Source organism: Takifugu rubripes, chromosome 17 (genome assembly GCF_901000725.2).
Source record: "Takifugu rubripes chromosome 17, fTakRub1.2, whole genome shotgun sequence".
Classification (NCBI taxonomy): Eukaryota; Metazoa; Chordata; class Actinopteri; order Tetraodontiformes; family Tetraodontidae; genus Takifugu; species Takifugu rubripes.
In genome coordinates, this window is record NC_042301.1 from 11,976,619 (window position 1) to 12,004,069 (window position 27,451).

At 44.7% G+C, this 27,451-nt stretch overlaps 5 protein-coding genes across 10 annotated transcripts in view; 1 reads left to right on the forward strand and 4 right to left on the reverse strand.

The window, feature by feature from the left end:
- LOC101064573 (voltage-dependent T-type calcium channel subunit alpha-1H-like) overlaps positions 1 to 11,910 on the forward strand; it is a 35,939-nt gene extending 24,029 nt beyond the window's left edge. For 2 of the 5 annotated variants that reach the window (XM_029850459.1, XM_029850460.1), the window contains 15 exons: positions 1,085 to 1,269; positions 1,353 to 1,479; positions 1,953 to 2,078; positions 2,165 to 2,254; positions 2,620 to 2,812; positions 3,981 to 4,132; positions 4,226 to 4,335; positions 4,426 to 4,559; positions 4,644 to 4,714; positions 6,465 to 6,543; positions 6,803 to 6,924; positions 7,370 to 7,651; positions 7,731 to 7,881; positions 8,642 to 9,201; positions 9,879 to 11,910. In XM_029850459.1, coding sequence (XP_029706319.1) covers positions 1,085 to 1,269; positions 1,353 to 1,479; positions 1,953 to 2,078; positions 2,165 to 2,254; positions 2,620 to 2,812; positions 3,981 to 4,132; positions 4,226 to 4,335; positions 4,426 to 4,559; positions 4,644 to 4,714; positions 6,465 to 6,543; positions 6,803 to 6,924; positions 7,370 to 7,651; positions 7,731 to 7,881; positions 8,642 to 9,201; positions 9,879 to 10,571 — 3,075 coding nt within the window. In that variant the 3' untranslated portion in view covers positions 10,572 to 11,910. The remainder of the gene's footprint in view (positions 1 to 1,084; positions 1,270 to 1,352; positions 1,480 to 1,952; positions 2,079 to 2,164; positions 2,255 to 2,619; positions 2,813 to 3,980; positions 4,133 to 4,225; positions 4,336 to 4,425; positions 4,560 to 4,643; positions 4,715 to 6,464; positions 6,544 to 6,802; positions 6,925 to 7,369; positions 7,652 to 7,730; positions 7,882 to 8,641; positions 9,202 to 9,878) is intronic. The other 3 variants (XM_029850461.1, XM_029850462.1, XM_029850463.1) reach the window with 3 other exon arrangements.
- Positions 11,911 to 12,206: 296 nt separating this feature from the next.
- Positions 12,207 to 15,605, reverse strand: LOC101064347 (synaptogyrin-3-like). Its single transcript, XM_003972320.3, has 4 exons — positions 15,388 to 15,605; positions 14,371 to 14,605; positions 13,923 to 14,068; positions 12,207 to 13,080 (listed from the first exon to the last, which is right to left on the reverse strand). The coding sequence occupies exons 1-4, from the start codon at positions 15,490 to 15,492 to the stop codon at positions 12,853 to 12,855; spliced, it is 714 nt and encodes a 237-aa protein (XP_003972369.1). The 5' UTR covers positions 15,493 to 15,605; the 3' UTR covers positions 12,207 to 12,852.
- A 499-nt stretch (positions 15,606 to 16,104) lies between these two features.
- LOC101064129 (protein disulfide-isomerase) lies at positions 16,105 to 19,995 on the reverse strand. Of its 2 annotated transcripts, none has more exons than XM_011612779.2 (11): positions 19,804 to 19,995; positions 19,532 to 19,732; positions 18,439 to 18,563; positions 18,217 to 18,354; positions 17,914 to 18,021; positions 17,587 to 17,712; positions 17,324 to 17,521; positions 17,117 to 17,237; positions 16,817 to 16,998; positions 16,534 to 16,623; positions 16,105 to 16,328 (listed from the first exon to the last, which is right to left on the reverse strand). In XM_011612779.2, exons 1-11 carry the CDS (start codon positions 19,961 to 19,963, stop codon positions 16,245 to 16,247), a joined length of 1,533 nt encoding a protein of 510 aa, XP_011611081.2. In that variant the 5' UTR covers positions 19,964 to 19,995; the 3' UTR covers positions 16,105 to 16,244. The 2 variants fall into 2 exon arrangements, with proteins under 2 accessions (XP_011611081.2, XP_011611082.2); XM_011612780.2 differs by having other exon boundaries at positions 16,251 to 16,351.
- A 161-nt stretch (positions 19,996 to 20,156) lies between these two features.
- LOC105417687 (lipopolysaccharide-induced tumor necrosis factor-alpha factor homolog) lies at positions 20,157 to 22,948 on the reverse strand. Its single transcript, XM_011612862.2, has 5 exons — positions 22,865 to 22,948; positions 21,294 to 21,450; positions 20,979 to 21,083; positions 20,695 to 20,905; positions 20,157 to 20,616 (listed from the first exon to the last, which is right to left on the reverse strand). Exons 2-5 carry the CDS (start codon positions 21,430 to 21,432, stop codon positions 20,511 to 20,513), a joined length of 561 nt encoding a protein of 186 aa, XP_011611164.2. The 5' UTR covers positions 21,433 to 21,450; positions 22,865 to 22,948; the 3' UTR covers positions 20,157 to 20,510.
- Positions 22,949 to 23,401: 453 nt separating this feature from the next.
- pdia2 (protein disulfide isomerase family A, member 2) lies at positions 23,402 to 27,365 on the reverse strand. The gene is made up of 11 exons (XM_011612778.2): positions 27,039 to 27,365; positions 26,427 to 26,633; positions 25,818 to 25,951; positions 25,598 to 25,735; positions 25,376 to 25,492; positions 25,177 to 25,302; positions 24,902 to 25,096; positions 24,707 to 24,827; positions 24,133 to 24,308; positions 23,651 to 23,884; positions 23,402 to 23,525 (listed from the first exon to the last, which is right to left on the reverse strand). Exons 1-11 carry the CDS (start codon positions 27,286 to 27,288, stop codon positions 23,475 to 23,477), a joined length of 1,749 nt encoding a protein of 582 aa, XP_011611080.2. The 5' UTR covers positions 27,289 to 27,365; the 3' UTR covers positions 23,402 to 23,474.
- Between the last annotated feature and the right edge of the window lie 86 nt (positions 27,366 to 27,451).

The following is a 27,451-nucleotide window of genomic DNA, read 5'->3' on the forward strand; positions in this document are numbered from 1 at the left end:
TTACACTTCAGTTAAAATTAACAATTAATTCTTAATCCTAAACTCTGTCAGGTTGGAAGAGGCTGTCATTGGGCTGTCAGTTTTAGGGCTTGTTAAGATGTTTGCTTAAACCCAAACATCTTAACAGGGATGAATGCTGGCAGAGTTGTCTCTGAGACACTCTTCTGTCATTTTGGTTGTGTTTAAAGTTACTGTGCTGTTGGAAGGTGACCCTTCAGCTCCATTTTTGAGCTCCCTGGATCTTTTCTTTTAAAAAAATAAAAATAAATAAAGTATCTCCTTTCAGCGTTCTCGCAACCCTGACCAGTGTCTCTGTCCCATTTGCAGAAAAACACCCCCACAGCAACATGCTGCCATCTCCGTGCGTCACTGTAGAGTGGTACTGAGCAGGTGATGAATGGTGCCTGGTTTTCACCAAACGTGATGCTTAGTGATAAGGCCAAAAAATGTAATATTGGCTCCATTCTTCACAGTCCTTTGAGAGTTATTTTTAGGGGATTTCTTTTCCGCCACAAACTCCAGGTGAACTTAATGCATCTTTAACTGAGGAGACGTTTCTGGCTGGATACGTTGCTATAAAACTCTGATTGATGGTCTGCTGCACTGACAGTTGACCTTCTGGAACTTTCTCCTAGTGTGTCTGGAGCTCAGCCAGAGTAGTCAATGGGTTCTTGGTCACATCTCTTAAGCAAAACCTTTTCACCAAATTGCTTGGTTTGGTCAACATTTTGTTTTGTAACCTACTCCTGTCGCTTCTTACGGTCCTGTGTCTGAGCTCTGGAGGGAGGTTTTTGCCCACATGACTTGATTTTTACTCTGATTGCCAGAGTATATAGACAGGTGTGTGTCTTTCCAAATCATGTCCAATCAGTTGGATTCACCACAGGGTAAAACATGTCAAAGATGATCAAGAGGAACAGAGGGCCCCCGAAGCTAAAAAAAAGAACAGAAAGAAACTCGAAGGTGTCTGAAAACTTTCCAACTGCACAGTGAAAGTTGTTTTCTGACTGGTGGGGAATCAAAACAGCTTTAATTTTATGCTTCATAGGTTTTTACTAGTTGTAATTTTTGGGTGCCTGTGTAGGTGGTAGCTATGGGCCTGTACTTTGGACACAGTGTGTACCTGCAGAGCAGCTGGAACATCTTGGACGGACTGCTGGTGTTTGTGTCGCTCGTGGACATCCTGGTCTCCGTCGCATCAGCAGGTGGAAATCGAATCTTCGGAATCCTCCGTGTGCTCCGGTTACTTCGAACACTGCGACCACTGAGGTTAAGAGTCCTTAACAGTTTCTCAGGTGTTCTTGAATCAAATGCAATCTTATTTAGCCTGACTGTGGCCGTGTGTGTTGCAGGGTGATAAGCCGAGCACCGGGCTTAAAACTGGTGGTGGAGACTTTGATCACATCTTTAAGGCCCATTGGGAATATTGTCCTCATCTGCTGTGCTTTTTTTATTGTCTTTGGAATTCTAGGAGTTCAGGTGAGCATTTTCACTTTCCATTTAGTACTGTATTTAAACTATAAATGCTCTTTTTCTAGCGGTCTATGTCCAAACCTTAATTTGTTTGTTTGTTCTGATGAGGCAAACGTCTGAAATGATGTAAAATGCTTGGGGACAAGAGAAATCTGGAGGATATGCAAATTAGGTGCTGAAAAACAATTAAAACACAGATAAACTTTTAATTATTTAAAACCGGTTGTTTTCGGTTAAGCAAGGAAGCAGCGTGCTGACTGACTAACAGCTTCCTCCTTATTATTGCTACCACTCTGGATATTAAAGTGTCAGTAACATTTTTAATGGTTGAATCATATTTTTTATTTTTCTTCCTTTAGTTCTAGTCAATTTTGTGCCAATTAGAAAACATTACCTGAGTAGAAAATGACCCCTACCTGATGATATCTTACCTAAGTAATATCGTTGGGCCTTTGCGCTGATTCCTTCTGTGTGTGCAGCTGTTTAAAGGAAAATTTTACTACTGCGATGGGCTTGATGTGAGCAACATCATCAATAAAACGCAGTGTCTGGGAGCAGGGTATCGCTGGATTCGGCGGAAGTACAACTTTGACAACCTGGGGCAGGTTTGGCGCGCACACAGACATGCATGTGGCCCTGACACCTGCTCTCACAGAGGACTTGACTGTGTGGTGGTGTCTCAATCTTGTAGGCGCTGATGTCACTGTTTGTGCTGTCGTGTAAGGACGGATGGGTCAGCATCATGTATGACGGCCTGGATGCTGTTGGGGTGGACCAGCAGGTGAACACACACACAAATGCATACACAAAGAGGAATAGCTTCTAGGAAGTGTAAAAGGAATATGGGGAATTCGTCCAGTTAACATTATGAAGTGTGGTATCTGTGTTTTTGGTGCTGTTTAATATGAGTCTCAGGCAGCAGTGAACATGCTTGCTTCGCGTAGGATGGGGGATTTTTCAGTAGAAAAGGATTGTGTATGGGGGGAAAAAAGCAGGCAGATGCACAGATGTGAGTTGACAGTGCTCCTGCTGACTCAGGATTTGCATTGTCTTGTTTGTGCTCTCTCCTCATCTTATCTTCTCCTCCCTCACCCTCTTTTGTCACTCCGTACTCCTCCCAACCCCCGCCTTTTTGCCTCCCTGTAGCCAAAAAGGAACCACGACCCCTGGATGCTGCTGTTTTTCATCTCCTTCCTCCTCATCGTCAGCTTCTTCGTGCTCAACATGTTTGTTGGCGTGGTGGTGGAAAACTTTCATAAGTGTCGGCAGCAGCAGGAGGAGGAGGAGGCGCGGCTGAGGGAGGAGAAACGACAAAAGCGCTTGGAGAAGAGGAGAAGGAGTGAGAATGGGGAGGGGGGGTGCCAGATACTGCATGGCAAACATATGCGAATTTCGCAACATTAATACTTTTCGATTTTCGCACATTTAATAAAACAATGTTTAGTACCAGCTGGGAAGAGGCTGCTCCAGTAGTCCCGTTCATTCAGGTCCTACTGGAGCTGCCAGAAATGAACATTTGGATCTTTGTCAAGCCATATCGGGGTTGTGTAATTCCAATTTGTGAGTTGTTAAGTTTACAATAACATGGCCAGTACTTTATGCCCAGAGTTTGGTATAGAATAATTATTTTAATAAGCTGACAAATTATTGGACACACTGAATGAATAACTTGCAGATCTGCTTCTGGGGTCCCCCCCCCCTCCCGGCTAGAGCTGTAAAAAAAAAAAAAAAAAAAAAAGAAGATTAAATGGAGTCAGAAAAGTATTGAAATGCAAATATGTTTTTCACAGAATCCCATTCTGAAATGTGTCCATGAACATTTACCATTTCAGAAATGTGAACATGGAACCATAACATTTTGGTTTGCTAAGTAAGATCCGGTGTTCATTACTCAGTTATAACCCCCTGCTGTGCTGAGGAGGGGGGGGGGGGCAGCATTTTATTAACATCAAATAGTGTGGCCCTGATACAATATGTCCCTGAGAGGTGATCATTTCAGCACTAAACACACAAAAGGAGTCGGTGTCTTTATAGTTTATCATATTGTAGATGTGACAATACATAGATAAACCTCTTGTATGCACATGCACATTATACGAATGCATGTATAATGAGTGCCCATAACATGCTTCAGGCACACTGAATTCCACAAGAAACATGCCTTTTATCCTCCTGTCGCACTAATTTTTCATTTGGTCCTCTCTTCAAAGTTTTTTTTCTCTCCCTTTGGGTTTTTTTCTTTAGTCAGTTATAACAGACAGTGAGGGTTTCTGCTCAAAGACACCTTGAGGTGCTGTGTAGTGTGCGTGCGTGCGTGTGCACAGTGAAAGTGATGGATAGGACTGAATTCCTGAGGTGGCACTTTTTCCTCAACACACACATATGAACAGACACAGCAATGAACCTCTTGGCACACACTTCATCAGTGACTTCATAGTCCGCTCTCACTTTTCTCGTAACTGTCCTCCGTGTGTGTGTGTGTGTGTGTGTGTGTGTGCATGATGCAGAGGCCCAGGAGAAGCCGTATTACGCTGATTACGCCCCATGGCGCCGCTCCATACACACCGTGTGCACCAGCAACTACCTGGATCTTTTCATCACAATCATCATCTTCACAAACCTCCTCACCATGAGCATGGAGCACTACAACCAGCCCAAGGTAACCATGGTAACACCCTCTGCTTCTTGCCCTAGAACCATAGTAATGAAGTAAAGTACAGCAACTGTGAGTGTGTGCCTGTATGTTCTGCAGTACTTTGAGGAGATACTGAAGTATTGCAACTACGTCTTTACTGTGGTTTTTGTCATCGAGGCGATTCTCAAACTCGTTGCTTTTGGCCTGCGGCGTTTTTTCAAGGAAAGGTACTCACGCTCTTATTTAACACAACTACTATCACACAACAGGGGATGAGGTGTAATAAATAAATGTTTGGGGTTTCTTTTTTTATCAAGATGGAACCAGTTGGACCTTGCCATCGTATTGTTGTCGATCATGGGAATCACGTTGGAGGAAATAGACTTAAACGCTTCCCTCCCCATCAACCCAACCATCATACGCATCATGAGAGTCCTAAGGATAACACGAGGCATGCATACATACACACGCGCTGTGAGGCACAAATACACGGAAACACGTGCTGTCTGGCTGATGTCGCCATGTAATGTTTCAGTGTTGAAGCTGTTGAAGATGGCCACGGGAATGAGAGCTCTGTTGGACACAGTTATCCAAGCGCTGCCTCAGGTAACACACAGCCCGAAAGCTGCAGAGTACAAGTCGTGTCTTTGAATGTTAGCTCTTTGTCAACTAACGAGATTTCACTTCCTTCCTGGCTCCCCAAGCGGACTGTTTAACCCAAATAAGCAACATCATCTCAATACTAAGAGCTGAAAATTATCAGCGCGGCTGCTAATCCGCCATTGTATTCATATCTTCAAAGCGTGCTTTAATTGTTTTGCCACTGGGTATCTGTGAAGATAAACAGAATAATTGGGAGAATGAAATCTGCTCGGAACTTGCGTCAAAAAGACGGCAGCACAGCTTCTTAGGTATAGTTTGAGTTGACTTGCAAAAACCTGACAACTTATCACGCTCAGTGTTTCTCCTCTGAGTCGATGCTGCAGAACACAAAATCACAAGCTGCCCAAAAAAAATATGTGTATGTGGAGTAAATTGCTATGTGATGCAGTTTTTCTCCCCCACATCTCCTGTACAGCACTGGGACATTTAAGCAGTGTTTAATTTTAGATGTGTGAAGAACACGAAACGCTCATTAGCATTAGAGCCCCGGATCACGTCAGCGTGTCGTGAGATTATATGGTATTTTGAGAAACCGGACAATATTACGTAAAAAGATAACTTGACTTTCACGTGTAAAGTGCTAAAGCACAATTGAAATAATGTACATATTTAGACCAAACCAATTATAAGTGGCCTCCTGGGCCAAAAACTGCAAGGGCAGATTTATTGTTTTTGTTGACACAAATGTATTCCTGTATTCTACGGGAAATAATGGTGAGGTGAGCCAGTATAATGAGAGACACCTCATTATACTGGCTCACCTCACAAACCTGATAATGTGCTGCATCAGAATGGTCTTAAAGGAAAAAGAAAGGTGATGCTGTAATCGGCCATTGGCTAATAATTGTCTATTTCTCCTACTTAACCCTTGCGTGAATGTTTATCAAAATGCCAAAATAATTGCCACACTTACTTGCTCTCTGCGATAATGGAGTCACAAGACTCTTTCACAGAAACAAGATAATCATAAGTGATTTTAATCTCTCGGCGGATTGGTGTAGCTGCAGCAATCAGCAACAGACCACGGTTCCCTCCACAGGGATGCTGTGCAACCAACTACTAAAGCAAGTGAGCTCCAACTGGGGAATGAAAATTTTTTAAAAAGATATTAGCTCTGCTTGCAGATTTCTGCCCCAGGGTTGTGCGGAGCATCAGAGGACCTCCAGAATGATAAAGGGTATAGATGAAAAACGTAAGAAGCACCAGAAGACATTTCCGAGGGCATTTTAGCGGCTGCTCCTGCTTCCAAAAAAACACCCAAGTGATTAATTCTATCATAATTTTCTTATCGGTCTCCTGTGCAGCTGAGCAGGTGTTACAAACAGGAGGAGATTCTTGTTCACTGCCAACTGCCCATAAATGGTAATTGTGGAGTGACTGGGGATTATCCTTCGGGTGTTTCAGTGTGTTTATCATCATCTAATTGGGCGTGTTCCTACTGCCTGCCATCAAATCCCTGTGAAATACCCAATATTAAGGGGAGAGAATAAAAAGTGCTGCGAATGCAGAGCTGTACGATTCCACTTAAGGCATTGTGATGGTTCACAATAGCTTTTTAAATATAGTAAACATTAAAACAAAGTTTCTCCCTCAATGGCTTCTTTCTTTGTGTGTGCATGTTTGTGACTCTTATGTATGCCGTAAGGGTCTTTTTTTCTGTGCATCACTATATATCTGTAATATGTCTGTCTAGGTGGGGAATCTGGGTCTGCTCTTCATGTTGCTGTTCTTCATCTATGCTGCTCTGGGAGTTGAGCTCTTTGGAAAACTGGGTTAGTGTGTGTTTGCGTGTACGTGCATGCATGTGCCTGTGAGTGCATGCATGTGGATACGTGCGCTTCCGCTGACACTGGTGAAACCCCCCCAGATTACATAATGTGCATAAATTTTGTTGTTACATACATTAGCTTTGTTTATTTTTAATCTGGTCTCATCTACACACTGTTCTCTTTCTTCTGTCCTCTCATCCTTCCCTCTTGCATTCCCACAGCCGTAAGATGCATTTTATTCTTATTTTTTGTCCTCTTTCAGAGTGCTCGGACAATAACCCATGTGAGGGGCTTAGTCGGCACGCTACCTTTGACAACTTTGGCATGGCGTTCCTCACCCTCTTCAGGGTCTCTACGGGAGACAACTGGAATGGGATTATGAAGGTTTTTTTATTTATCTACCTGCAAATGTAGGATTTATTTTTTTTAATTCAGGAATGGAGGCAGTCAATTTTTGTGGTAGACCTACTTCAAGGAGAAAAATGTAAACGCCCCACATACTCTGTTACTGTCTATAGTTCACACTAGAAACTAAATTAAAGAAAGTATAATGTAGGTCGATTTAGATTGGCCAACTTGGGCTACTTAGAAGCAGAATTTATGTTTTAATGACTGAGAAATGATCTGTGTGTTTATGTTAAACAAAGAGCTGAGGGTTAGGAGGGTATATTTGATCTTTCACATTCAGAACAACACCTCCTCCTGGTGGAGAAATGGGGAGTTGCAGCATACCCTAAATGATTATTCCTGAACATCACTTTAATCCCATATCTGTTATATATTTCATTAATTGCTGAATAATTTCTGTGCGCTTTCCCACATTTTCCAGGACACGCTGCGAGAGTGTCGCCCTCTGGATCGCCACTGCCTCACGTACCTTCCCTTCATCTCGCCCGTCTACTTTGTCACCTTTGTGCTCACCGCTCAGTTCGTACTCGTCAATGTGGTCGTGGCCGTCCTGATGAAGCACCTGGAGGACAGCAACAAGGAGGCCCAGCTGGAGGAGATGGAGGAGAAAGCAGAGTTGAGAGAGAAGGAGGAGGCCAGCCAACGCCTCGCTGCCGCATCTGTGGGTGGAGACTTGGGGCCTAACATGGAAGCACCTGCGCAGGTAGCAGAACGTCACATTTGGGGACGCGTGAGGGGGTAGAGAATATAGCAATGACAGCGGTGCTGATATCATATGGCAGGTGCAGCTTGAAGATGAGGAGTGTTCCCATGGCAACCTGCTGAGCATGGGACGCATGCTATCTCTCCCCAGCGACAACTACCCTCAACCACTCAGATGCTCTCCTTATCCTCCCATTGGCCATGAGGCTTATGTCAGCTACAGCTTCTCAGGTAGTTTGGACGGTAATAGCCAATTAAAAGAAGAGGCAGATTTTTCTGTGCTTAAACCACTTACTGGCTGTTGTAAAGATTATTAGTTCTATAAATAACAAAGAAGTAGCTGAGATGTTGCATGAAGCATCCTTTGATTATAGTCATGATTATTGCAAGGAGATTTATTTTAATATTACAGACAAATAGAAAAGACTACTTTATGCCTGTGAATCACATGTCTCTCTTTTATCATAACTCATTACTGCTGGCACCATCCTGGACTTATTTTTAGGCTACTGGACATTTACAAAAGGTTTACTTATAATCTTAAATGCATCATATCGAGACAGCCCAACATACAGAGTTGAGCTCCATTTACATGCATTGAAAAAACATTAAAGGAACCAACAGGAGTAAAGGAACATCGTCAAGAGTAATCACCATCATCAGGGGTTAATGTATTTGAAACATTTGGTTTACTTAATTGGATGGTAAAAGATGACAAATATTCATACTCATGTTTGCGGTGCAATAAAAATGCAAGACGTAGAGGCCAACTGAAGGCATCAGAGGTGAAGCTGAAATGTTGAATTAATTTGTATATTAATAACTCCAAAGGCGCAAAGCCTTACAGAATGGTGGGGCAAATGTCAAATCCATGTCAAGTATTTAAATCAGCAGAAAGAAAGGAAAAAATTATCAAGGAGAGGAAAAATACAGTGTCAAAAACTGAACTTTTGTCTCTGCCAACCAGTTATACGATCATTGTTGTTGGCAGGCTCGATGTCCTCTCTGGGCTCCAGCGGAGGCGGCTCCCTGCTGCAGGTTCCAGGAGCTCTTCCGACCATCAGCCGCGCTTCACTAGGGTCAGGACGCAGCTCCAGGCCAAAGATCTTTCTCAGCACCTCCCAGAGCATCGACAGACACTCCTCGCACCGCCTCAGCCCCGCAGACAGCATGGAGGGATGCAAGTTTAGTCCGGCCCGCAGGTTAAACAGGCACAGACTCAACTCCGCTCATAGCATCGATGGGTACAGGTTCAGCCCAGCTCATCAGATCAGAAGACAGAGACTGAGCTCTGCTCACAGCATGGACGGCTACAGGATAAATCCAGAGCCCAACACTGACAGACCCTTACTGAGGTCCAGCCACAGCATAGACAGACATTCCTCACTCAGACTCAGCCCAACCTACAGTGCCGGCAGACGTCCTTCAAAATGGTTAAATCCTGAAGACAGTCAGGACAGAAACAAGCTGAGTCCCTCCTATGTCCCAGACAGTTCTGTCATAAAGAGACCAGCATCCTTCCGCTCTGCAAGCAGACAGTTACGAAGACAGGTGTGTTCATGTGCCCTCTCCTGTCCTGTCCTGTCCTGTCCTGTCCCGTCCTGTCTTGTCCAGTCCTATCCTATGGGATTCAGAGAAGCAGTATAATGTTTATTAAACCCCAGTTTTAATAAACAGTGGCAATAAACAGTTTATTGACCAGATTTCTGCTCTTCACCTTCTGTCTCAGAGCTGTAAACACCCCAAACTCTCATCACTAGAACCACTAAGATTGACAACATTTCAGTAATAAGAAGCTCGCTGCCTCTCCATGTGCTTACGTGGGTACAGAAAAGAGCAGGTATCAATGACAGCGAGACTGAGTCAGAGACGGAGGCGTTAGGTAACAAAGAGATTTGCTGAGAAAGCAGAAACATAAGGAAGGTCAATGCAGCTAGAGTGGTGCGCTGATATGCTGGCGATCTGTGCTGAGATTGTGAGGTGAGCTTGACCTTTATGGCCTGATGTGTTTCTGTAGCTGTTGATTTGTGCCGGAAGCAAAATGATCTTTGATCGGTGACTCAGGCAAGTGATGGTTGCTGTACAATGATCAGACTTAAAAATAAGGACAAATAATGATAAATTTGAATCTTCATCAGTTCGTCACCGTCTCGTTCAAGCGTTTTGAATGTCAGCTCTGTGCTGTGCGTCCCGTCCAGCACATAATGGAGACTGTGTTGTGTCTGCAGGCGGCTGTTCGCTCTGACTCTCTGGATCAAAATGGCTCAGCCGACGATCTGGCCGAGACCCACCTGGCCGTCCCCGCCATCGCTTCCACGCCACCTCGGCAACGATCGTCCAGTGTCCACACGCTGAAATACGCTCACCCCCAGAGGGTCATCTCATGCAAGAGCCACAGCCGGAGCCACGGTGAAACCACTGAGGAGGAACCTGTACCTGAGCAGAACACCTGTGGCTCCCAGTTGGAAACAAATGTGGAGCAGAGGCTCAGGGACCCGCAGACTTTGTCCAGTCTGAGGGTTCCCAGTGGCGACTCCACTCTATCTGCACCGCAATGTTGCTCCGGAACAGCTGGCCCTGACTGCAGCTGTCCCCCATTAGATGACACAGATGAGGAAGTCAGCCATATTAACAGTGCCGTGCACACACACTCCCACACACAACCTCCACCTTGCCCCTCACACAAAAGTAGACATCTCTTCCCCAGCCCCAGGGAGCACAGGACCCGCCTCAGCCAATCAGTGTCTCCGGTGTTGGATAGGAACAGGAAACAGAGAATGAGTCCGCCGCCAGGAGAGGAGCCAGTAACTACGGCAACGCAAGTGATAGACAGTAGTCTTGAGCTGAGAAGGCGAACTCCGTCATTCGATGCCGCCACACTCTCAACAAATCACCCACAGGAGAGTTCTGTGGACGATTAGAAAGACCCACTGACTGTTCATTTCTAAGGGAGAGTAGTGCGAGCCCAGAGTAGCAATCCAAAACAGGAAGGATACCCATTTCCTGTTTGATGGACAGCCCCTCATACCATCCAAGGACAGGATTTCTGCATGGTTTCTGGACAGAACTCTTTCACACTGTGTGTGTACAAGTGTGTGTGTTTTCTGTGCTACTTGGCACAGAAGATGCACACAATGGCTTTTTCTTTTTCTTGTCATTGTCCTAGCTTTAGTTTAGACATAGCCGTCACTCCTCCACTATATTTACTCTTACATCACTCTCTTCCCTGCTTGCTCTCTCTCCACAATCATCCCTTATCGTGCACTTCATTCCTCGGATAGAGTCCTACCTTAACAGCCGCAAAAGGCACATTAGTTGCATATTTAAATGCTTGTTTAACACGTGTGACTCTTCAGATTATTTCCTCAAACAGTCCTTTGCTAAATAAATAAAGGAAAACGTCCAGAATCATTGGAAAGGTTACATTTTTTAAGAGCATCTTTTTCTTCCATTAGCTACTTAAGTAAGCTTTGTCTAAATTACAGTTTTATTACACAAAGAGATGCTCGTATTTAATAAGGTCGATAAATATTTGACTTTTTTTGCTCCGTCATGTTTCAGAATTATTCAGTCTCTTTCATCATATTCAGTCATGTGTGATAAAAAACAGATTTTTCTGATCTGCGCTATATAAACATTTGTTTCCAAAAGAAATGACCATGTAAGTGATAGTTACTGGGACAAAGATTTTATTTGTAAATGTTTAATTTATAACTATAGGAATATATAAAATTGTGCAGGTGTTTTATCAGACTAATTTCTCCTTTAGAGCAAGAACGAAAATGTGGCGCCCAAATGAAAGGAATGTTATTTTCTCTCAAACAACTGGTGCCGTGTAGGGTGACCTTGGATTTTGTAGCTTCTACCTCGCCGACCTTCACACCCCCGCACAGAATTGTTAGAATGTTCAGTCGTTTTTCGCACCTCTGCATCTTTGTCTACCTGTAGGTAGTTCCGAGGTGAGTATGAGGACTGCGGTTAGAGCGCCCCCTGCTGTCTGAAAACAAAACTCTCCCTCCCCTTTTTTTGGTCCACACACTGTACAGCTGCAGGGTGACTTTTTAAGCAGATGCACAGAAGGGCTTCTTCAGGTGATCTAATGGCATGTTCAACTTTGTAGGCTAGAGAGTATATTTTATTTAAGGACTACAAAGTTGTATTTCTACAATGTGAATGTCAATTTGCCTGATGGTGGTGACGTGGACGGAGTTTTCCTGAAGAAGGAATGATGCAAAGATCACCTGCCGCTGCGTCATCGGACAGTGCTGGAATAAAAACCACCTCCTGTCTGACTCTTTTACCTCCCGTCTAAATCTGTTCTTTGCGTCTGCATGAAGATGAAATAAACGAGGTGTTGCCAGCTTCCGAAGTGAGCCACTTGGTCCAAAAATAAAGCTGAAGCACAGCTGCTTCTCACTGGCGCTAATGAATTCAGCATAACTTTGCCACTCTAATTATGGCTCTCCAGCAGATGTTGATTAATATGTTTTACACACCCTTGGATCTTGTTCTCAATGCATAATTATGTTAGTTTCTCACACAGCAATAGAACAAAGTTTGTGGTGGTGGATGGATTTTATTTATTTGTTTTACCAGCTCAGCATATCATGATGAAATATTGGATCACACGAGTATTCTGCAATGAATCTCTACACTGGTTTTTTGCCAGTTCTACTGGTCAGGCTGCTGACCTGGGTCACTTTCATCCAATGGGAGGCCACAGATGTGCAGGGCAGCTTGTGATTGGTCACAAAAAACAGTCTTTACTGTCCTCTTATTTCCTTCTCAGAAGACCCTTTTTAAGGCAGATGGAGCATCTTCGCTGATCTCGGTCTAAACTAACCCGAACCTGACCATACGGGCATTACATCCAGGTGCGTGCACGCTTGTGTATGTGTGAACCAGGTGCATTTATTTAGATTCCAGGAGTGTATGATTACAGCTGTGTTTGTGTATGCTGATAATCTGTGCGACGGTGTGTGTGTATGCGTGCGCATGATCAGATGTTCCTCACACAGAGCTACAACTAACTAATTTAAGCCAGCAGTTTAAAATAGATCATGCATCACATGACCCGATAGCCCACCAATCACGGGAGTGGAATGAACACCAGGCAGGAAGCTGGCCGCACCCTGTGTCGTGCTCAGCTCGCGCCTCTGTCTGTCCGTCTGTCTGTTTCCGTCCGTCTGTGTGAGTGTGTATCTAGAAGGCTGGAGCCATGGGTCTCTGCTGTGTGAGCTTCTGAGGGTCCAGCGTTTCAGTGAAAGGTGGTGCCTGATAGGGGTTGGTGGTTACTATGGTAGCTCCGTTGGCAATGGGGTACGGTGTAGCTCGAGCGTGTCCAAGGGCTGGATCCAAGTGTTGCCATGTAAACATATTGGTGTTGCTGCCGGTTAAGAAGCGCCGCAGAGCGCTGAATGTCAGCACAGCCTGTTGGTAACACAGACACACACAGCTGTTACTCACACACTTGCATGGCGAGCCACGCTGTTGCCATGATGGATTAGCCAGGCCTGAACACAGATGTGTTTTAGCACATGTAGAATGATTTTTTTATGCTGTACATGTGTGTATGTATAGACACACACACATATATATATACACACACACACGTGTATATATATACATATAAACACACACACACATATACATACACAGGCACAGACCAGACATATATGTCTTCTCCAGACTATCTTATTGTCTCATTTTTTGTTTGAATTATTTATGGAATTTTGGGATCAGATTTAATAATTCATGTTTGCTAGCGAGCAGATAGATAATATGATATTAAAAATCAACAAGCGGCTGCAGAAGGAAATGGCAGGCCAAAGGAGACCACTTCTGACATGCTGGACAGTCTGAGTACAATCACAGATCATGTGGCCCACATGCGCCGACAGGGAGATGGATGACTGCTCCGTGTGTGATGGCGAATCATTTGGCCTCTGTCTGACCGTCCCATAGCCATTTTAATAATTTATAGGACACAAATCTCATTCTGTCAGTCCCCACTGAGAAACTGTCTAGGTTGAAGGCAGTTCTATGTTTGTAATGAGGGGAGAAAACTCTTTGAGGCTTATTCTAGGCTGACACGAGAGGCCAGTGCCCAAATTTTTGCTTGAATGACATCATCTCTGTACATCAGAAGAGTGTGTTATGTCAATGGCCTCCTTGATGGATTCTGAAGACACTGGAATATAATCAAAGACAACGATAAACCTTCACACCAACACTTGGACATGCAGACAGTGGGGACGCATAAACATACAGACCCAAGTAAGGATGGAGAAGAAGCAAAAAGCGATGGTGGCTCGTGCAGCGTCAGAGCCCTGGGCCAGCGGCAGCTCGTCAGGAGAGGTCGCCTGCCACTGATTGGCCAGAAAACAAAAGCCAACAAACCACAGGAAGCAGGCAAGACCTAGAGGCAGATTGAGAAGCATCACAAGGAAACATTTTAGACGCCCCTTGTGGTTAATGTCAGTACAACCGCACGTTGTTCTGTTTTAGCCTGTTCACAAACTGAATCCAGAAAGTTTCCAAATATCTCCCACAAGAAGGTTCATTGAAGCCCTCCTTTGATCATAAACCTGATTCAAATATCACAATTGACAGATGAACTCTTGGGATTTAGAGCGATCGTGGCGCCCTGAATGACGTGACCACAGCATTATGATGTTTATTGCAAACTTTATAATAATGCAATAATTCATAAATACGTACCGGAGAAAACGAGATCTAGCAGGACGGCGCGTTTCCGGTCCTTGATGCTGCTCATGGAGGGAAAGTAAAAGTCAAGCACGAGGAAAAAGACGCTGCCAAGGAAACAGGCCACGCCCACCGTGACGCCGTAGTTGCAGGCGTCCGCGTTGTTGTTGAAGACGCAGAGCAAACGCTCGCTGCCGATGTTGATGTAGCCCTCGTTGACGATGCAGCTGAACACCACGATGGAGAAAACCTGCAGGTGGAGACACGTTTTGAGTTCAGACCCATGAAACGACGTTGCTCGATCGATTAACGATCTTTGATTCAGGGACAAATAGAAAGTGAGTTAGGCTGAAATGTGACGCAGACAATTTACCTGCTTCTAGTTAATTTTTAAGGAATAATCCGTCTGCTTATTGTGCTGACTTGGGGGGAAAAAAACACTTTAAATCATTAAATCATGTCCTGAAATGAAGAGTAAAAATAATAGGTACAATGTTTTCAAATTGAATTACTTTCTATTTCATCGCAGTGGGACGCAAAGCGCGCTGCTTTGTTGTAATTTGGTGATGACAAATGATCTGATCCCGAACTGAACGATCAAAAATGGTCAAAGAGATAAAGAGAGCCAACGTGCAAACAGGAACCCGCTTTAAATCACACTGGTCCTTAGTGTCTGACTCACAGCTGCAGCATCACATGGCGAAGATAAAAAGCTGCTGCATGCTGTTTAGCGGGTATTTAAATCCCAAAAAAGGCTCCATCCAGACAAAAAGAGGCTCCGGATAAACATATGCTAATGAGCCTCTGGAGCTGCAGACACAAGACACAATTTATTTCTGTGTATAACAGCGATCCAAGACACAACAGCCGAGGATTTAACGTTAAGGGTTTCATAAATAAGAAAAAATATATGAGTGATTTATAATAATCCTGCAGAGAAATAGAAAACATGAAGGAGACCCAGACAGAGAGCCGGGGGAGCAGGCAGGCCTGTTCATTAACGCCGGCCAGCACGTTGCAGAGGAGGCTTACCCAACACATCAGCCGTAGGATGGTCCGGGGGTGCTTGAAGAAGGCGACCGGGTCGAAGCTGATGCTCCCGGCCTTGGCGGCGCCGTACGCGCCCGCTGACTCCATCCCCGCGGCGGCTTTGTGCTGCCCGACGGCCGCTGACAGAAGCAGATGAGGCGGAGGGAGAGAGCTGCGCGCACCGGCGGCGTCCTCCCCCAGCGTCACAGCGCGTCACAGCCGCAGCTCCGTCCACACTCACCAGGGCTCCTGGCGATTAAGGTAAATAAAGGCGCTTAAAAAAACCAATAGACCCAAATGTCGCCAGAATCACGTGATACATTTCCATTCTATTTTATTTTTCTATATTTTATTTTGCTGCAAAATAGTTTTAAAATGAGCGCATCCACATTTAAGCAGCTGTTTTTTTCCTTAAAATATTTCCAATATACTTTTAACCTCTGTCACATCTTTTTAAAAAGAAAGCATTTCGACCTGATATGTTGGTTTCCTAAACAACAGATTTTCAAACAATTATATATATGTGTGTTATTTGCTGACATTTCTAGATGGATAATATAGCACATTTTTCATTATGTGACGTGTATTAGTTGTCAACTGACAGATACACAGAGATATGAGACACTTCTTATAGGAACCAGTAGGTCAGGATCAATATCAATAGGTTGAAATGTTAAAATTTCCTTTAATGTTACCGTAAAAAGACACATAAGGTCAAACTGAACTTAAAGCCTTGTGAATTTTATTACATTTAATACAGCTGGTTCATGACAGCACAGTGGAGAAGATAAAACCATATCCATGTTTTTAGAGACAGGATAAAACACGCGCGCACACACACACACACACACGTTTTTGGATTAGAGCTCATCTTTGGATTTGTCGGCTTTTTTTGCCTCCTCATCTTTTATGTCCTTGATGTACTTCCTCCTGTCTTCATCCTCCTGGAGGCAGAAAGAGAATCTTACTTTACCAAAGAAAGAAAACAGCACACACACACACACACACACACACACACACACCACACACACACACACACACACACACACACACACACACACACACACACACACACACACACACACACACACACACACACACACACACACCACGTTTATCTCCTGATATGTTGCGTTCATGGTCGTCTACCTGAACTCTGTCTCTTTTGGCTTTCTCCATCTCAGTATTGAGAAACTGGATCAGATCCTCCAGTCTTCTTTCTCCAGAGTAAACCACCATCTGTCAGAAAACATGATGAGACCCAATTCTTCAGTTTTTTCCCCTAATTTCTGATCTTTATTCTCAGGTCTTCTCACAGTCTTTACCACCAAAAAACGACTCATGAGTCGGCATCCCTGAGTCAGAGTTTACAAAAGAATATCTGAGGAAAAAAAACAATATTTCAAAGAAAAAGGACAAAAATGCTCCCTACTCGCTCAGCGTGCAGCGCAGGGAACAAGCAAAGTGTGGGGTAGGCGCCCTGTGGCGACAGGTTGATGTCATTGGCTGAGGCGTCGATGCGAGCGATGACCACGCCTTCACGCCCTTCTGTGGCCTCTGCTAGCTCCTCCCACAGCGGAAACAGAGCACGGGACGCCGGACTGTACGGCAGATCTGAGACACAGGGTTGATACAGGTGAGATAAATGGGAGCAGTCCAGTGTGAGGCCTGAAGGCATCGAACCAACGACCTTCGTGTCGCCATCAGGCTGCTGCTGAGTGTGTTTACATACAGAACATGACAAAAACGGTCTTGTTGGGGTTAAAAGCGACCTCCTCCAGATTCATTCCCACCAGCTCCTTCACCGGCTGTGTGTCCCACCCCTCAGGGATGGCTTCACTCTGCATCTTTGGCTGTTGTATTGAAACACACACACAAACCAGGAATGCTGTTTTTCCCACTTCCTGGTTGATCACCTGTGCACGAGCATGGATGTTACCTTGGCTTTGCCCTCCAGGTAGGATGCACAGAAGGTTTTTATGCTCTCCACCTCCAGAGTGTCAGAGGGCAGCTGATAGGTCACATGACTGGTCAGGTTGACCACGCGAATGAGGGGAGCCTCAAAATCCCGAACCCGGAAGTACTCCATGAGCCTGCCGTTACGGGGTTCGTCCACGTTCACCCAAACAAACAGAATCTGAAAACACACACTCGGAGGTGAGAACTCAGCTTGGCGTGTGTGTGCGCGTGTGTGTTTTCTACCTTCACTCTGAATGATTGTGCAGCGTTGTTAAAGGCAGAATAGACGTGGTTAAAGTCAGCAGAGCTTTTCCTGATAAAAAGGAGGGCGTGGTTTAACACAGGTGACGACAGTATCTGATTGGCTGTCTGTAAGCATGAGAAGAAAGAGAAAAGATCAGTTATTTTATATTATTTTTCACACTTTAAGGGATGAAACAGAAACCAAAACAAATGGTGATATTTGATGGATTAATGTGGTGTAGTGGCCAATCTCAGCTCAGACGCTGAATGAGGAAAGGAAAAACGTGCATGTCTTTGAAAACGCAGAGTGTGGCTAATGCTCGCTACCTTCCCAGTGTATTCAGTGACCGGGTCCATCTGGTAGACGCTGATAAAAACCATCAGCTCCTCTTTTGATGTCTGAGGCATCAGTTTATAAGCCTGGATAAGCTTAGACTGCAAAACACACACACACACACACATACACACACACCCCAGTGAATTGCACAGTATCATAGAGACACACAAGTACCAGATTTAGAAAATGTGCTGAGCTGATGCTAATGCTAACATAAATTTGTTTAATGCAGATTTAAGTAAAGGCCAAAAATATCCATAGACATAAAAAAGTATATGGATTATATAGAATACCTTTCGGAGCAGAAACACCACATCGTATGTGAGGCCGTATTTGTGGGTGACTTCATTGTCTTGGGTTATAGCGAAGCTGACGTCAGGAAGTTGGATGGCCGTGGCGTAGAACGTCTGCACATACTCCTGGTTTAACTCCTACAACACATCGACACACTTACTGGAGCCATTGTATTTCAGTCCCAGTTACAAGCTGGGAGCTGAAGGTATTTTATGTATTACCCTGAAGAATCCAACCACAGTCACGTCCTCTGAGGTCTCTAATTGGCTCAGATCTCTAACGAGGTCCCCAGGAGAACCTGCCCTCCTCCTCAGCCAGGTCAGAATGGAGGTGGAGCTCTGAGGAACTGGGATTTAAATACCAAATTATCAATAACACAAATCAAGTACAGACACTTAGTGAGCGTGAAATAATGACTAGTTTATTCCGACGTACACATTAATCTTAACTAACATATAAAGGAAACCGCTATGAAAATAATTATAATTTTAAAAGCGCAGGAACGAGTGAAATGGCGACACCTACTGGTCAGATAAGGATACTGCACAATGGCGTCCGTTTACGCCGTGAAGTCACGCTTAAAAAGTCATTAAAAACGCCAGAAATAAAAGTATGTATATTAGTCAAGTGGGCAATAAATTCCATGTTAAAGATCTACACGCAAAATACGACAGCGACGAGAAGCTTAAATGAAAACTTGGATCGTTTCATCTGGATATTAAAGGAAACGAGTGTGTCAACAGTCAAAGGTAAAGCTCCGCTGTGCACATGGTGGCCGCGCTTAAATGGGATGCTAATTTACCTGAGGAGCAGCCAGAAAAGTGTGGAAATAATCTAATCTCAGATAAAACGTGAAGTGGGATTTGAGCTTGTTCCCCAGGAAATAGACGAAGCCCTCATCTTGTGTAGCAGCAACAGCCCCCCCTCATAGGTTTATTGTTGAAAAACAAGCCCTTGACTTCAGTGTTTGTTTCATTTTTACCACAGCAATTCTTACTTGTTAATGGCCTAAAGCTGACTGTAAACCACCAACCAAAACGTGCAGGTATTTAAATGATATCCAACCGTGTTTTAAGGTTTTCCCGATATGAAGCTATTTCCATGCCTCATCTAATAATCTCAGCGGCAGCTATGGCCTTACATCTTATTGTGTGGTATGCTGTAAATTAATAAACTGATAAAGTCCAGGTAGGTTATTATGCATTTGCAGCTCCCACTACCAACAACAGGCTGACAGTTGTCACAGGCAATAGAGGTAAAGCTCCAGCCTCAGAAGAGGGGCACAGTGCGTTTGTAATTATTATTTGCACATACCAGGACAGACTACTGGACTGTGTTTATCTCCTGAAACGTACAGCCTTATTTCGGACGATCCCGCCACGTTGAGCTCTTTAGCCAGGTCCTTCTCTTTCGCTGCATCCACCACTGCCAGTTTGACCTCTGACCCCTGTAGCTCCACGGCAGCGCCTTCAAAAGCCGCCGAGACTTGGTGTCCCTGTCCAGAAAGAGGGACGTCTGCACACAGAAAAAATGGGACATTGCAGCACCTCCATCTCCTCCCATCTAAGTACGCGGGGGTGACTCACAGAAGTGCACCAGCAGCTGTTCATGCTCTCTCAGCGCCCTGTCGAAGTTCCCTGAGTTCAGCTGTAAAACGCCATCATTCCCAGTGCTCCATTTGTCCGCGTCGCCATTGACAAATGGCAAACCCAGTATCAACACCCCCAGCAGCAGCGACCTGTTCATGGTGGCCTGCAGACTGTCTGACAGACTGGAGGACCGGCCGCTAGGCTGTTCCTTATCTCTTTGGTCTGTTGCTGATTAACCTTTGCTGTCAGAGCCCTGTTGTAAATCTTTCATATCGCATATTTGACTAATATCTGAACGCCCTTTGCCTGGTTTAACCTCAGCCAACCTTCACATAAATACTCACACTCAATTTGGTTGAATCAGATTTATTTCACAATCAGGATAAGACAATTATAAATACTAACTTGGCAACATTTTGATTTAAATAACTTTAAATAAGTACTTGTTGAAAGCAACACAGAGGTAGCTGCTAATTCAGGCATTAATTAGTCACTGATTTGAGCTTCTCAGCCATAAAGGGTGGCAGACATGTTCTGTGGTATCTACAACTGGAGTCCTGCGGTTTTAAAGGCTTCAATAAGTAACGGGAATATATACAAATAAGTGGCGTTCGTTGTTTGTTACTCCATTTAAATTCTCTGACTTCACCCTCTGGTGCAGAGGACGCGCCGGAGGACGTCTCCCAGGTTGAGATGGGATGATGTCACCTCTTGTGCACGTGCAGAAGCCTTTTGCACTGCGGGCAGTAATGATGGACGTCGTGTAGGCTGCGCACCATAAACGGAATCAGACAGAAGCCACAGAACAACCTGAAACGCACAGATGAAACATCCATGTTGTTGACTCTCACACCTCCTAACCCACGTGTGCGTCTTTCAGCGCCTCACCCCAACATCACCAGGATGACACACATGCCCCAGGCAGTCCTGCCAGGCACGTATTTGACCTTCGAGCTGACCACCTGCTGGCAGAAGGGACAGGAGACAACGCCGGAGAGTTCAGTGAGATACGCAGGTGAGATGGGGACGGGTCGTGGCTGGGTCGTCACCACTGAGGCTGGCCTGGTCTGGGTGGTTCTGACTGGCAGGGTGACCCCGACTAGACACAAAGTATAAAAATATAAAGGGCGAATGCCGCCATCTTGGAGAGAGATTAGAGTGAAGCGCAGTACCTTCTGTGAGAGGATGGACTACGGTGTCAGAGTTTGGAGGTGATGTTACAGATGTCGGTGCCCTGGGCGGAATCAGGAGAGGAAAAGGGTCCAACGGGGTCGTAACTGCAACATAAGAGCGTAACACAACAATAGGCTCTAAAGCTGCGTCAAACTACTAAAGTTTTACTACTGCTGCAGGCAAATAAAGACAAACGGGTGTTGATTAATGTGTAATCTAAATATTTGCAACTGATATAACAGCGGTGGGAAAAACCTGCATGAGTGTTGAGGTGGTGGGGGTGGGTGTTACTGAGGGACATGAGTCTGTCCTACCTGCTTCCCTGTAGGTGGGGGGAGGGGGCAGGGAGGGGGTAATGCAGGCGTTGTAGGATGGAGGAGGGGGTATGTTTGTTGCCTGGTTGTCTGAAAGTCGAGGTACGACACAGGCATCATCATATGAAGGAGGGTCCATCAAAGTCAAAGGGGGAGGCTGATGATGACAGGAAAAGACATTTTTGAGTAATTAATTACAAGAGGCTGGAGAACTTAAATAATCCCTTCCTAATGATAATCATCATCTGGGACATTTGATGTGGAAAACACTGGGAATAACAGATAAGCTAGCCTTTTTTTAAAAAAAAAAAGCTAGACTGTGACTGTTAGATACTGCAGTGATGGTGAGCTGTGAACAGACAGCATCTGTGCACGCTGTTGCTATCGGCCTGATGTGTGTGGTGCTGATCAAGCTCCAGATAGCCCGTGGATTAGGTTCTAAGTCACTTATGCCGACCTACAGATTACTACCTGGACCTGCACCCTCTTACTCGAACAGTCTTCTTCAGCCCATGCTGCCCCTCGTCAGCATGTGAGCATCATCTGGAGAGCCATCTGAACAGCAACAGCAATCCAGACTGTTCTCCTATTTTGTTCCCCACTAATGGAATGAACTCTTGAGCTCTGTTAGAACAGGAGTAACCCTCTCTCCCTTCAAAGAGCACTTGAAGACACAGCTCTTCTAAGAGCACCTGATCTCCTAACAGCACTTATCCCTCTTCACTCCCTCTCCAATGCTCTCCACTTGTAGCTGGTAGTTGTACGAGGTAGTTTAGGACTGTAGTATTTTATTCACATAGGTCTCAATTCCATAGTGGCTTGATTGTCTGTAAATTGCTTTGGATAAAGTGCTGGCTAAATTATTAAAATGTAATAAAAATAAAATCCTACAAGCCCACAGGTATGGCATAAAATTATATCTAGATGAGATCTGAGACATAACTGTTTAAGACTAAATGCACATTATTTCTGCTAAAAGCTTGACAGACTTCTAGTTACGGTTGCTAACGTACGATTGGACAGTAAACGTTTGAGGGCGGAGTCCAATTAAGGCGTTACCATGATGTCCCGCCCTCCTCCGCCTCTGATTGGCTGAGACGGCAGGCTTTTAAAGTGACCAATCAGAAAGCAGGGTGTAGGTCTGTGGCAATACACTGCCCGCCCCCAGTGCCAAAACTCAACAAACCAGTCAAATTGTGGCACTAAATTGACACCATACCCCCATCTGATATCATGCCTGTTGCATACGTGTACACAGTAAAGACCTGTGTTGAATCTGAAGGTTTCTAGTCAATAGCGTCTTTCCACCTCAATATTTCTACTTTTCTCAATTAAAAATTCAAAATGGGCACAGTCTTGGTTGCCAGCAGAGAGAGTTGATGGCCACATCATTTAAAACTCGAGGTCACACACTCTCAAACACGTCGTTGTGAGAACACGCACTGAAGGAATGTTTTTGAAGCACCAGACTCAAAACCAGTCAGATTCGAAGAGGTTCTGAACAATGGAGGCCCAAATACACAGTTCTGAGCACTACAAAACTGGGATTTATATTAGATCAGCGCTCCTACCTCAGAAAGATGACCCCAAATGAAGAAGTTTGACCAGCAGAGAAACGTGTACCGTGTTTGTGAGAGTGTGACATCACAACCTGTCAGACCTGTTTGCTCTGGAATTAGAAAAATTCTCTTACGACAGAGTATTATCTTCACCGGTTTCCTTTTTAAGACTGGATTCCTGACCCTCTCATGAGTCTCAATCAAGAAATAATGTCTCTAGTTAGTATGATATAAATGCACCATATTTGCATTTTATTCATTTAATTAGCCCTTAAAAATGAATTTAAAGTAATTGACTTGAAGAAGTGAAAGTGAAAGTTATTGTGTCCTGGAAACATGAACTGTTAATTTATGATGAAATGATAAAATCTTTATAACTTTTATAACATTCTCATTGAAACTTATTTCAGTGAAGTTTAATTTTTTTTAATTAAGTTTAGTTTAGTTTAATTTAAAGTAAATTAGTCACTTATGAGTATGTATTTTTTTGCTATTTGTAATTATGTTAATAGGGTCTTTTAAAACAGACACAAAAGCACGACATCCTGATATTTTTAATCAGTTTATTTTATTTAAAAAAAACATTAAGATGCTAAATTGACAAGTTGAAACCGAAGTTCCGTCACAGCTCATCTTTAGTGGTTTGATTGGTTGATGCCTCGGCAGACTCATCCTGAGAGATGAGAAAGATGAGATGAATGGAAGGAGAGATGAATGGATGGATGGAAGGAGAGATGGATGGATGGACATTTGTGAGTGTATTACATTATAAATATACTCTATGATGTAAATACAAACCTTGTCATTATCATCTTCATCATTTTTCTCATCTTTGCTGTCGCTGTCATCTTCGTCGTCGTCATCATCATCGTCATCGTCATCACCATCATCATCGTCGTCGTTATCGTCATCATCATCGTCGTCGTCGTCGTCGTCATCATCATCATCACCACTCTTCTCAGGCAACACTCCCCCGTTATCCAGGAACTTTGATAAGGTCTCTAGATCTCTATTTCCTGTGTAGTCCACCGCCTCCATGGTAACAGAATTGTGGATGAGAAAAAAATGGACAGGTTGAGCGTGTGTTTGTGCGTTCTTGTACTAGCTACTTATTGAGTACCAAGATACCCATGCTACTAGGAAAGTGAGGACATTTTTACTGGTTGACACAACTTCAAAAGACTGTTTGAGGGTTAAGACGTGGATTTAAGGTTGATTTTTAGACTTGGGTCAGGATCAGAGGGTTAGTTTGGACGGTTAGGGTGTGTGTGTGTTTTTACCTCTCCACCAGCTGGGAAGTACTTGAGTGTTGGGAATCCGTCAATTACCAGAGAGTCAACCTCGTTGGCTATAGCATCCATCTTCGCAATGATGATGTCATCTCTGTCAGCATACTTTTCACCCAGTTTCTCCCATGTAGGAGCCAGTTCCTTACAGTGTCCACACCATGGAGCATCTACACACGCACACACACAAACACACATTTTAACATTGTGTCTCTCGCCTGTGCATTTATCGCAAATAGTTTAATTTAAATTGACATGTGCATCTGTGACATTTATTGTGGGAAGGAGCTGTAGATGTTTATCTTGTGCCGCCCCCCCCCCCCCCCCCCCGGTTGGTGGGACACCTTTGTAGATCCTCTGCATTGTAAATAATGCTTTATTAAAAGTGAACGCGTGCATATGTGATATCTGGAGGACATGGACCCTATAGGTCATGCGTTTGGAGTGAGATATTAGAGATGGAGATAGAGAGACTGTGATATTACAGTGGGAAGGGAGGGCATGAATACAGGAGGGACAAAAGTTATAAAAGGAGTGATGGTTTGCAGCTGCATTAACAATGACTTACAGAATTCCACAAAGACGTTTTTAGTGGGATCCAAAGCAACAGACTCAAAGTTCTTCCCCACCAGGACTGTGACGGGTCCCTTGTTCCAGTCCTCAGGGATCTCCTCTGATTTAAAGTATGGCTGCAGCAGAGACATCCATGGGATTAAAGGCTTGTGAAGGCAATGAAATTTGGGTTTTTTTGCCCGTGCGTTACCTTGGCAGTGTCGCCTAGGACCTCCTCGCACATCTGCAAGATGGACTCTAACGTCAGCTTGTCGGAATTGATGGAGAACTTCTTCTGGTTCTCCATGTTGATGAGGCGAGCTGTGGGGATGTCACTTTCAGACACTCCAAAGTAGTTCATCACGTGCGACAAGGTGGAGTTGACATCAATGGAGATGAAGAGGATCTATGTGGGCGACATGGAAACAATGGGAATAACGCTTAGCTCATGTAGACCTTCCCCGTGTCCTGATCCTGGACCGGTACCTTGCCCTTGAACTGGTTGGCGATCGGCCGGCTGTCTTCCAGCAGGGAGACCTGACCGTCCACCGAGGAGTTGAAGAACAGCAGGCAGTGCAGGACGTAGTTGGAGGTGAAGATCTTTTCTGCATTCTAAACAGGCAAAACACACAGTTACTCTAATTTGCATCTGTGCGCGTGTGTGAGATGTGGCTGTGTGCAGTACCTCTGGGTGGAACGGGACAATCAGCTCCATGCTGTTGTTAGTAATGAAGGACGTGATGTTTTCCTTGCTCAGCTTCATGTCTTCTGGCCACACAAAGTCTGCTCTGCCCTCATCGAACTGGCAAACACACCAAGAGGTTCACTTATTACACGAGGATCCTCCTAAAAACCGCTGCCCTTCCTGCCTGTCACCACTAGGCGGCACCAGAGTCGCCACGTTCACCTTTTTGAAGAGCACCAGTGCGTTCCCCTTTATGTCGTACTTCTGGAACACCTCTGGACTGGAGGAAATGGCGAACTCTTGATTCGTGTTGAGCAGATAAACTTCTTTGAACACTTTGGCCTCCTCACTCTCTGCATCCTAACACAAATGCAAGTGTTCCTTAATAACAAATATAAAGATGAAGACATGATTTATTTTAATTTTTTTTAAATGGACGTACCTCAAAAAATCCAACAATGGTGATTTTGTGGGAGTCGATGAACTGATCTACAGCGTCCACGGAGTCGAGCACGGGAACATCAGGACTCGCTTGTCGCTTTATCCACTGAATTATGGCTGTTAATGTCCTTTTACCTGGATAGAAAACAGACATTAATGTTGCTATACAAAGTACTAAATACTTTTGCAAGTGCCAACCAGGGTTTGTGTCTACTATAAATGGGTTGTATGTTAGCATTTAAATACTGGATAAAAATCAGAGGTTTAGCCTAAAAAGGTAGAAACGCCAGTAAAGTCCACGCGTTTATCCTAAAATGCTTCACTACCCAGAATGCATTGCGTGCCCAGAGGCAAAGTGGATCAGTAACAGGTAACAGGCAGGTTTTATGACCCCATTCCTAAATTTGCGTTGGGTTTGATAGATGATAAAGCAGGTTTTATGTGAAATTGTTAGTCAAATAACCTAGAGCATAAAGCGGTGTGAACAGGCTCAACTGTAAACAAAGATCCTCTCTCACACACGCACACACCTTCACTCATCTCGAGGGTATCCAGAACAATTGTGCGCGCGCGTGTGTGTGTGTGTGTGTGTGTGTGTGTGTGTGTGTACCATTGTAGTCAGTGGGTTTCATGCTGTCTCCATTCACAAACAGCTTGAGGCTCGGGAATCCAGCGATTTCAAACTTCTCCGCCAGCTCCTTCTCCTCGGTGGCGTCCACCTTTGCCAGACGTATGGCTGAACCCTCTTCCTTCAGCTTCCCAGCAGCCTCGGCATAAATGGGCTCCAGCTGTTTGCAGTGGCCACACCAGGGAGCATCTGCACAAAAACAGTTGGTGGTTAATCTGAGACGTGTGTGTAGATGTGAAAGCAAAAAGCGACAGAACCCGACCAAAGCAGCAGATAAGCAGCCACGGGGCTCCTGCCGTTGCTATCAGGAGCTCCTGCAGATATGAACATGGAAATAAGCTGCAGCAGCTGCGGCTCTTTTCCCTGTCAGTTCACCTGTGGGAGAACTGATGCCCCGAGCACCTGGACGAGAGAGGCCATGTGCGCGCGAGATAACGCCTCAGTTCTCGTCGCTCTGAAGGCCTTTCCTAAAGTCACAACGTGTCGCTCTCTATGGCTTCTGGCTAGTTTTCTGCTTTGAGGGAAACTTCTGGGAAGATTTACTGTTATGCTTTTCAGGATTATAGGTTTGTTAAATAGAGCTGGGCCACTTACAGAATTCCACCAGTAGATACTGGTTTTCCTCCAGAGCTCTGGCAAAGTTGTTGATATGGAGGACCATCACATCTTTCTCCTCCTCTATGTCTGTTGTTTTTTCCTTCTTCGGCTCCTTGTCCTCCTCCTCGTCCTCCACCTTGCCCTCTGTCTCGTCCTGTTTGTCGGCGTCCGTGTCGTTGGCCTGGATGCTGGAGGTCCACAGCAGCAGCCCCAGCAGAGTGATGGACAGAAGCGTGCACGTCTTCATGTTGGCGTTCTCCGTCGCTCTCTGCTAGCTGCGCTTAGGTGCTGGCACGTGTGGTTGCAAGTCAGCACCTTTTATCTATCTAAGATAGAGAGTGTGTCACAATGTTACTGGCCTTCCTGCTTAGCCAATCGCACGTGTGTCTGCAGGGGGACTCTTTCCCAGT

Bases quoted from the DNA above. Each gene is read 5' to 3' on its own strand.
- pdia2 (XM_011612778.2), bottom strand. From the start codon at position 27,288: ATGAAGACGTGCACGCTTCTGTCCATCACTCTGCTGGGGCTGCTGCTG. The intron at 25,493-25,597 runs GTGAACGTGGCG...TGTGTTTGCCAG, and splicing joins CACTGGTGCTCTTCAAAAAG to TTCGATGAGGGCAGAGCAGA. The intron at 25,097-25,176 runs GTACCGGTCCAG...TCGCCCACATAG, and splicing joins CCAACCAGTTCAAGGGCAAG to ATCCTCTTCATCTCCATTGA.
- LOC101064347 (XM_003972320.3), bottom strand. From the start codon at position 15,492: ATGGAGTCAGCGGGCGCGTACGGCGCCGCCAAGGCCGGGAGCATCAGC. The intron at 14,069-14,370 runs GTACGTATTTAT...ATCTGCCTCTAG, and splicing joins GCTAGATCTCGTTTTCTCCG to GTCTTGCCTGCTTCCTGTGG. The intron at 13,081-13,922 runs GTCTGTATGTTT...TGTTACCAACAG, and splicing joins TCTTCTCCATCCTTACTTGG to GCTGTGCTGACATTCAGCGC.
- LOC101064129 (XM_011612779.2), bottom strand. From the start codon at position 19,963: ATGAACAGGTCGCTGCTGCTGGGGGTGTTGATACTGGGTTTGCCATTT. The intron at 18,564-19,531 runs GTATGTGCAAAT...TTTAAATCCCAG, and splicing joins CAGTCCAGTAGTCTGTCCTG to TTCCTCAGAGCTCCACCTCC. The intron at 16,329-16,533 runs GTAGACGACCAT...TTCTGCCTCCAG, and splicing joins CCAAAAGAGACAGAGTTCAG to GAGGATGAAGACAGGAGGAA.
- LOC105417687 (XM_011612862.2), bottom strand. From the start codon at position 21,432: ATGGACCCTCCTTCATATGATGATGCCTGTGTCGTACCTCGACTTTCA. The intron at 21,084-21,293 runs GTAGGACAGACT...CTTATGTTGCAG, and splicing joins CCCCACCTACAGGGAAGCAG to TTACGACCCCGTTGGACCCT. The intron at 20,617-20,694 runs GTGAGGCGCTGA...TGTGCGTTTCAG, and splicing joins GTCATCCTGGTGATGTTGGG to GTTGTTCTGTGGCTTCTGTC.